Source organism: Babylonia areolata, chromosome 35 (assembly GCF_041734735.1).
Source record: "Babylonia areolata isolate BAREFJ2019XMU chromosome 35, ASM4173473v1, whole genome shotgun sequence".
Classification (NCBI taxonomy): Eukaryota; Metazoa; Mollusca; class Gastropoda; order Neogastropoda; family Buccinidae; genus Babylonia; species Babylonia areolata.
The window spans coordinates 27217180-27227082 of record NC_134910.1 but is presented as its reverse complement, the minus strand read 5'-3'; the positions used below and the strand labels follow the sequence as shown (position 1 = coordinate 27227082).

At 44.6% G+C, this 9903-nt stretch overlaps 1 protein-coding gene across 1 annotated transcript; it reads right to left on the bottom strand.

Annotated features, from left to right (window-relative positions):
* Positions 1-5769: 5769 nt before the first annotated feature.
* LOC143277962 (uncharacterized) lies at positions 5770-8475 on the bottom strand. Its single transcript, XM_076582944.1, has one exon. It carries the CDS (start codon positions 6647-6649, stop codon positions 6020-6022), a length of 630 nt encoding a protein of 209 aa, XP_076439059.1. The 5' UTR covers positions 6650-8475; the 3' UTR covers positions 5770-6019.
* Between the last annotated feature and the right edge of the window lie 1428 nt (positions 8476-9903).

Below are 9903 nucleotides of genomic sequence, written 5' to 3'. Positions count from 1 at the left end.
CATTGAGTTGAAGATCGGACCATTTTTTTTTCACTTTCTGGGTCGGCCTGTGTGTTTTTCCTCTGGCATTGACACAGTTTGCAATATCCTCCCAGAGTTGTTGCTTTTTTTTTAACCGTCACTGTGTTGTTCAGTTTGCAGAACAAGGCTGAAGCATGTTCTTTAACAAGCTCCAGCAAACAACGAATCTCCTCTTCCGTAAAATTTGTCGTCCTCTGTCTTGAGCTTTCAGTTTGGTCTTCCATGTTAGCAAGAGCAAGAGGACGAGATGTGCAGCGGAAACGGTTTTCCCGTTCGCTTTAGCTATTTTTAGCTTAACGTCATACGTACGCTTCACAACGCACGACGTAGCTCCGCGAGCAACTAAGTATGTGTCATGACCACACATTTACGCTTTTGCGGAACTACGTCGTGCGTTGGCTTTCCGCGTTCGTAAGTTGATGCGTAACTGTCTTGATGTACGCATCCGACAAGACCTCGGCCCCTGATGTTGGGTGTTTGCTCGTTTAAATCAAACAACCTTGTTCAGATCCTTGCTTTGCACGTGCGTCGTCGCCAGCACCTCCACGAGAGGTGATCAGCACAGGCCTTATCTTTATGATATTTGAAGCCACCAACAACAAGTACTTTACCACCTCGATCATGGGCAACCAGTTTGGCGGCCATGTTTCACGCCTAGCTTGAGGGAGTGACCGAGATCCAAAAGCAAAAACTCTGCAGCCTGGTTTCTTGTCCTCTCATCGAAGTGTCCGCTGAAATATCTCAGTGGAATGTCTCATTTTATAATTTGCATAGCTAAGTGTTCTTATCTTTTTTTTTAATCTCTCTTTTTTAACAAAAAAGGGAGATTAATTGATTTCGCGAGAGGGGGAAATGTTCGTCTGTCCGTCTGTCCGTCTGTGCGTCTGTAGACAAAATGTGTCAGCAAGGTTTTCTCAGCTGTTTATGAATCGATCTTTACAAAATTTTAACCGAAGGTCGGGACCTATGAGGACTCGCGAATGCGTAAGTTTGGACCCAGTTGCGCCATTTGTGACGTCACAATCGCGCAAATTGTCAAAATCTTTGAACATTAATAACTCAGCTGTTTACCAAATTTTGTTTACGTGTTCACTGTGACAAATGCTATTCATGGTGTAAGTACTAATTATGTTAATTGATTTGATGACGTAAAGCGTGTTCTATTTTTAGAACGCGCTTTTCGATGATTTTTGAACAAGCTTTTCTCGGCTGTTTATGAACCAATCTTAGTAAACTTTGGATCAAAGCTCGGGGGCTATGATGTCTACCGAATGTATGAGTTGAGACCCATTTGCGTCATTTGTGACGTCACAGTGGCGCAAATTGCCAAAATCTTTGATCACTAATATCTCCACTGTTTATCAACGGATTTCCTCCAAATTTCAGTTACGTGTTCATTATACTAGGGACTATAAACGGTATAAGTAATAAGCTCACGATGACGTAAATCATGTTCTATTTTTAGAATGCGCAGTTCTCTACGCAAACAAGCTTTTCTCAGCTGTTTGAAAAAAAGGTCAAATTTGAAACAAAGGTCGTAGCCTATGAGGATTCGCGAATGCATACGTTTGGACCCAGTTGCGCCATTTGTGACGTTACTGTGACCCAAATGTCAAATAAAAAGGGAGATTATTAGTATGGCTTGCCCATCTTGTTTTGTCTTTTTTGTGACAAAAGACGATCCGTAAACGGGTCGGCACAACGGGTCGGCGGCATAGCGGGTCGGCGGCACAACGATACGCTCCCAAAATTTCACGACCGTGTCTGGCCTTAAATGTTTTGAGAGGAGGCCCCTTCGATGCATTCCCTGTGGCAAGCCTCTCACTGTGCAGCATGTGGTCATTGACTGCTGATGCATGACATTAAACACAGACATTACACGGCGGATTTTTCTGAAGATTTTGATTCGTGATGTCCCTCTGTGGGTGCTGGTGGACTTCTTGTAAGGAGTGAACATTTTTAATCAGATTTGAATGTTTTAAACTATGGATGATTTTTAAAAAAAAACTTTTGGAATGAAAATATTGAAGTGGTGGTTTGGTTTTATTGTACTTTTTTAAAATTTATTTTTTACCCTTGGCTTGAAGTAGATTACCAGTGTAACAATAGCCTTGAGATGGCCTTAGTTGTCGGCGAGGCTCTAAGCACCATAATTTGAATTGGTTTGATTTAACAGTGGATATCTGTCTTTCTCTAGCTCCTGGTGTACCAAATGTTCAACTACAGGGTCTGTTCCTAGCTTTTGAACCAGGTGGCTGATGGCCAGGCTCCTGGTCCCTGAGGAAGTCTAGGTGTTTGCCACATGCCAGCTTACAGTGCGTAACACAAGATGGCAAAAGTCGTTGACAACCAGTGACAAAGATGGTCAGCTCACTGAACACACTGACTCTCCTAAGTGAAGCAATCACAACACAGGAAAGATGATTTTGTGATTTTGATTCTCCATTAAGGGGGTGCTTAAGGTAGTTTTGGGGGCAATTTTGTTTCTCAGCTTCTATAGCGGCTATAGTCCTAAAATTTGGCACACTTCAATTATATAATAATACCATTCCATGCACACTCTGGACAGTATGAGTGGTTGTGACTCATTATTGTTTAGAGTATGGAAGAAACTGGCCCACACTGCCCTCTCCATACCTTCCAGGTCTCCAACGTTGTCTTTGATGGCACGGCCGTAATAATTGGTGAGCTTCTTGATACGGAGGTCAGTCGGATTTCCCCGCCCACCGATTGGCTGACTCATGGATTTCTGTTTCTGCACTAATGCCCGCAGTGCAGTCCCCATCCTCTTGGTGCCATGATTGATGCACTCAGTCTTCTGGATGGGGTAACCACCATATGGATCTGCCTCCAAAAGACGTTTGTATGTCTTTGCATCCCCATCCCCCAACATTTCAGTGTACCTAAACCCATGTAGTTCCACTGAACGCTGAAAAATCTTGACAGCCCCCTCCATCTCCATGGCATTTGATGAACAATCAATGTTCTTCTGGCACTTGGGTCTGTGATTCTCCAGCCACTCTCCATAGGTTGGGTCATCTGGTTTGGGACCAGTCTCACACACAATGCAATAATTGCTCAATGCAATATAGTCGAGAATCAGCCCAGTCATGATGTCCATCACCGTCACCACTCCACTGTGTGAAGAGTGTCCTCGCTTTTGCCAGCTGCCATCAATTGACACTGACACATTGAGAATACCTTCACGGTCAGGAACTCCAATGTTCATGTCAGCATATGTCCTCCGCACTTCAATTGCAGTAGATTACCAGTGTAACGGGGTCGGCCCGCTATTGCGCGGGCCCGCTATTGCGCGACAGTGTAGACGCAGCCATTTTTTCTTCTGTACTCTTCTCTGCCCGAGTCTTCAGAACTCCTTCCTTTCAGATCTTTTTTTTTTTTTTTCGGTCCTCAATGAGGACCGGACAGGAGAATATTCTTCTTCTGAGTGGTAGTCATGATGACGGCACCGTCTTCCTGAAGTTTTGTGAGATGATCTTTCTTTTTCTGAAGAACTCTCCTCGTCAGAATAATAGTGGCGGTGATGATGTTTCTTTGAATGTCTGGAACTCTCTCTTGGTGAAGAATGGCGGCTGGTTTTCGGCCGTGGACTTTTCTTTTGAGGAGACGACCGTCTTCCCTGAGAAAAGTAGTGGTTGCTTGAGGAGTCGCTCAATTCCGAATCCTCGGACGAGAATTCAGAACTTCTTCCTCTTCTCTGTCTGAGGGTTTGCATTTTTCTCTCCTTGCGCTTTCTCTCCTCGCGTGGCAGATGGCAGGGATGGGGCAGATGACAGGGATTTGGCACATGGCAGGGATGTGACAGTGGCAGATGGCAGGGATGTGGCAGATTACAGGGATTTGGCAGATGGCAGGGATGTGACAGTGGCAGATGGCAGGGATGTGGCAGTAGTATATGGCAGGGATGTGGCAGTGGAAGATGGTGGGGATGTGGCAAAGGGCCAGGGTGTGGCAGTGGTAGATGGCAGGGATGTGGCAGTGGCAGATGGCAGGGATGTGGCAGTGGCAGATGGCAGGGATGTGGCAGGAACAGCAACTGTATTCCAGACAATGTGCCCTGTATCATCCGAAACAATCAGAATGGGCATTTCTTCCAGTGTTGTGTCAGGATTTGGTGGAAGACTGATGGAACACCCTGAAAGAGAAATACAAATTCAAAGCAAGGAGAAATACAAATTCAAAGCTAATTGAAGACCTATTTTATTTCTATTATTTGTCCAACAAATAAGACTAATTTAAAAAGAGAAGTGAATATCTTCCTGAGGCCATTAGGTTTTAGAGGCAGTGTTAATGTGAATAATGAGGTGTTTAACAAATGAGTGATCATGTCACCCCTCTGACAGGGTTCTATTGCTTTTATTCCTTGGCAGCAAACCTGATACTCAAACACTCGGGTCCCGAGAAGAAATGGTAGTTGAAGCACCTTTTACTTATGATAACAACAGCATGGCGTTAGGCAGAATCAAACCTGGAGCCTTTTGTTTCCAAGTTCAACAATTTAAACCCTCTGCCATGTCATCTCACATAAATGATGAATATTTCTTTATTATTATATTTCACTGGTATAAGCTGCCTTTTTTAATGTTCCTTATTTTGTTGTTGTTGTTATTGTTGTTGTTGTTTAATGTTCATTCATTTTACTTGTGGCATTGGATAACTGGATATAGGACTAAATTTGTTTCAGCAAGAGCATCTTCATATAATAGGTTACTTTTTTTTTTATATTACTTAGTCAGAAAATTTCAACAAAGTAGAAATCAAATCACACACACACACACACACACACACACACACACACACACACACACACACACACACACTTCTCAAAGATTCACATGAATCTCAAACTGTACATGGTAAACTTGCTGTTAGAACTGATGTACACATTGTGGAAAATATGAAACTAATGTTAAAAAAAATAAATTAGAGAGTGGGGATGGGGTGGGTGTAGGGGTTTGGAGTTGTGGTTTACCTTACTCATTGTGTTAACTACTGTATGTCTCCTTGTTACTATGGGCCATATGGCCTGGAAAGACTGAATAAAATTATTTGTTATTTTTATTGTTTTTGTGTTATTGTGTCACACACACACACACACACACACACACACTAGCACATCTCCAACCTTTATCCCAGTAATAGGCCTTTTTTTTCCAAATTGTATGTAGTGTGACACCTACAGACGTTGTGTTACATAATATGTAATCCAACACCCCACCCCCCACCCCAACACACACACAGATGCATGACAGCGAAATGAACATTCTTTGCTTAAGTGTGTTTTCCCCTGCCCAAATCTCCAAATGGATAAGTCATCACATACCTTTAATTTCACCTTCTCCGGAGTCAATGCTGCCTTCCTTGATTCCTTCAATCAGTGCTGACCCCTCAAATATATCAGCCATAATGTCTAAGTTAGGCATCTCCTCTGACTTTCCAGAGCCGGTAGGAGGGTTTTTCCGGGCTCTCAGTTGTGATTTGGCCTCAGTAGACAGTTTTGACCATTTCTCTTTTAATTCACTGACAGTTCTTTTCACTGTGCTTACTGCATTCACTGCATCCGTGATCTGCTGCCATGCAGTTCGTTTGTTTTTGTTTGAAAGAGAAGCACGCAGCTTGCTTTGAAGTATCTCCTTTTTGTTTTTGAATTCTTCGATCAAAGTCAACGTCTCGCTTGCTGAGAAATTGGCCTTCCTACTCCTAGGTTTTTTAGCTGCTGGTGTTGCCTCCATCTTGTTGAATCCAACAGTGTGAAATTCTCGGCAACTGAAAGCAGGCCTACGTGCTTCTTGGAAAAAAGAAAGGAGACGCTTCCAGGAAACGGGGCAAATTTATTTTCGGAACGGGATTTCCCAATGAAACGGCCTTAGCTGGACAGGTAGCTATCTGCCCAGTTAAATTTGCTTGTGCAACGCAAATCTTTTAACTGGCCAGCTACGGCTGGTCCGCTAAGCTAACTGCCCAGATAAGAAGCTGATCAGCTAGGCGTTAGAGGATCAGTTTGTTGTGCAACCGGCCCCAGGTCTCCAACGTTGTCTTTGATGGCACGGCCGTAGTAATTGGTGAGCTTCTTGATACGGAGGTCAGTCGGATTTCCACGCCCACCGATTGGCTGACTCATGGATTTCTGTTTCTGCACTAATGCCCGCAGTGCAGTCCCCATCCTCTTGGTGACATGATTGATGCACTCAATCTTCTGGATGGGGTAACCACCATATGGATCTGCCTCCAAAAGACGTTTGTATGTCTTTGCATCCCCATCCCCCAACATTTCAGTGTACCTAAACCCATGTAATTCCACTGAACGCTGAAAAATCTTGACAGCCCCCTCCATCTCCATGGCATTTGATGAACAATCAATGTTCTTCTGGCACTTGGGTCTGTGATTCTCCAGCCACTCTCCATAGGTTGGGTCATCTGGTTTGGGACCAGTCTCACACACAATGCAATAATTGCTCAATGCAATATAGTCGAGAATCAGCCCAGTCATGATGTCCATCACCGTCACCACTCCACTGTGTGAAGAGTGTCCTCGCTTTTGCCAGCTGCCATCAATTGACACTGACACATTGAGAATACCTTCACGGTCAGGAACTCCAATGTTCATGTCAGCATATGTCCTCCGCACTTCAATTGCAGTAGATTACCAGTGTAACAATAGCCTTGAGATGGCCTTAGTTGTCGGCGAGGCTCTAAGCACCATAATTTGAATTGGTTTGATTTAACAGTGGATGTCTGTCTTTTTCCAGTTCCTGGTGTACCAGATGCTCAATCACAGGGTCTGTTCCTAGCTTTTGAACCAGGTGGCTGATGGCCAGGCTCCTGGTCCCTGGGGAAGTCTAGGTGTTTGCCACATGCCAGCTTACAGTGCGTAACACAAGATGGCAAAAGTCCTTGACAACCAGTGACAAAGATGGTCAGCTCGCTGAACACACTGACTCTCCTAAGTGAAGCAATCACGACACAGGAAAGATTATTTTGTGATTTTGACCCGTATCCCTTTCCCCCCGGTCCCCTTCATGACCGTTTTACTGGAATGAGCGTCCCCTCCGCGATCAGCGTCTAAAGACGCATCGCCGCGGTCCCTATCGGGAGGAATCATGAGCTCCAGGCCTGGGAGAGTCTCTTGCCGAGTATCAGTCCCAGCATCATGATCCCTGCCTTTGTAGGATGGCATACGAGGCATGGTACCGCGCGTAGGCACCCAGCGAAAATTCGATCCCCAACAGAGAAAGGAAAGACAGGATCGACTCAGAGGTAGAAAAAAACGAACGAATGGGGGGGGGAATTGTCCTTTCATTATTTTTTCTCTCAAATTTTCGCCCACAGTGCTTCCTCAGGAGAGTGTCTTGTTCATCAGCCCTGAAATGGCCCCTTCTGTGGTGGGCTGGGCTGTAAGCAACATGATTTCGTTTGATTTGATTTGAGTCTGAAACGAGCAAGCTCCAGTTCCATCAACAGATCCAGATGGGCTGACGACCCTTTGTTGAAGCGCAGGATGGCGATGAACAGAGCAGTTTCTACAGTTCTCAGGTTGGCCCATTTTTCCTTGGGGCTTAAACTCCACAGCACAGAGTGAAAGCTGTCTTTAGAGTTGTGTGTTTTGCCTGCTAGACAACGACGTAAAAGTTGAGGGTCACGCTGGAAAAAACACCATGAGGATGGGCCTTTGGGACAATAGTCATGGTTGTGTGAGTCATCTGTGCTTGAAGTAGATTAACAGTGTAACAATAGCCTTGAGATGGCCTAAGTTGCCGGTGAGGCTCTAAGCACCATAATTTGAATTGGTTTGATTTAACAGTGGATATCTGTCTTTCTCTAGCTCCTGGTGCACCAGATGCTCAACCACAGGGTCTGTTCCTAGCTCCAGTTCCATCAACAGATCCAGATGGGCTGACGACCCTTTGTTGAAGCGCTGGATGGCGATGAACAGAGCAGTTTCTACAGTTCTCAGGTTGGCCCATTTTTCCTTGGGGCATAAAATCCACAGCACAGAGTGAAAGCTCTCATTAGAGTTGTGTGTTTTGCCTGCTAGACAATGATGTAAAAGTTGAGGGTCACCAAGTCATTGGTAGATGGGCTTGAGGGCCTGGTCGGCACTAGCTGGAAGAGGTCTTTGATGTGGTGGAGGAAGGGCATTTGTTGCGATGGCACGATGGAAAAAAACACCATGAGGATGGGCCTTTGGGACAGTAGTCATGGTTGTGTGAGTCATCTGTGCTTGAAGTAGGTTAACAGTGTAACAATACCCTTGAGATGGCCTTAGTTGTCGGTGAGGCTCTAAGCACCATAATTTGAATTGGTTTGATTTAACAGTGGATATCTGTCTTTCTCTAGCTTCTGGTGCACCAGATGCTCAACCACAGGGTCTGTTCCTAGCTTTTGAACCAGGTGGCTGATGGTCAGGGGCCTGGTCCCTGGGGAAGTCTAGGTGTCAGCTTACAGTGCGTAACACAAGATGGCAAAAGTCGTTGACAACCAGTGACAAAGATGGTCAGCTCGCTGAACACACACCAAGTTTTAATCAAATAGCTTGATCAGATTAAAAGTTATGAATATGTGACCTTTTGGAAAGGGTAGCCCCAATTTGCGCATCGGATCTCACAAAAGCTCCCTCACTAAGAAGTTTTAGATGTTACAGAGTTTTACATCAGTGATCAGAGAGTGCACAAGTCACATAAGTTCTTTTATAAGCTTCAAACTGTTTATTCACCACACAATGAAAGAAGGGGGCGAACATTTTCTAACAATGATTGTCTTCTCGTTGTGCCGGAAGCCTGTTTAGCAGTTGCTGTCTTGGAGACAGGACGTATGCAGCGTTCATCACCATCAGCTATTCACTGCATGCTGATGCTAATAATTAATTAATACAAACTGGGTGTCCAGGACCTTTCAGTTGGTCTGGACCTTGTTCAGCAGTTGGTGACTTGAAGTAGGTACTAACGTGGAGATGGCCTTTGTGGTCGGCGAGGCTCTGACTCTGAGCACCATAATTTGATTTGATTTGATTTGAGCAGTTGCTGTCCTAGAGACAGGACGTTGTTCAGGGTTGTCTCCCCCATGATCAATGCATGGCATGCTTTCTGTAAGAGTGTAACCTCCTTCTTCACCCATGCCTTCCATTCCTTCAACTGACTTTGATTTGAAAGGTGATGCGAAATAACATTGAGTCACCAAAATTATGGGTGTTTGCGAGCGTAAGTTTGTGTGTCCTCTTGGAATTGAAAAACCACCACATTGACCTCACAAGCATTGGTGTGAGCTGACAAAAGAATGTCACAGGCCTCTGTGTTGTAATCCTTTTCAAAGAGGAATCGGCACACTCCCATGACAACGTCTTGACTTTCTGTTGCAAAGTCTTCACAGGTATCTCTGTGAGTAACTACTTCACGCTAATTTATCATCATGCTAAAATATTCTATGTCCTAACAAGAACATGGTAGAGGTCACACATACCTGTAAACATATTGCAGGTTGCTAGCGCAGGCTCGGAAGAGCTGAAGAACTGTTTTTCTCTCATACACTCATACACTCAGCATATACCTCCTTCTACAGATGGCCTTAGTGGTTGGCGAGGCTCTAAGCACCATAATTTCATTTCATTTCAGGTGGCTGAATTTAAAGCAACACATTTAGTTGCAGCTACATTATTCTTGGCTTCATGCTAATTTATCATCATGCTAAAATATTCTATGTCCTAACAAGAACATGGTAGAGGTCACACATACCTGTACACATATTGCAGGTGGCTAGCGCAGCCTCGGAGGAGCTGAAGAGCTGAGGGTGTTGGTTGTAAGAGAGACTCGGTAGAGAGCTGAGGGTGTTGGTTGTAAGAGAGACTCGGTGTGAGAGTGAGAGGTC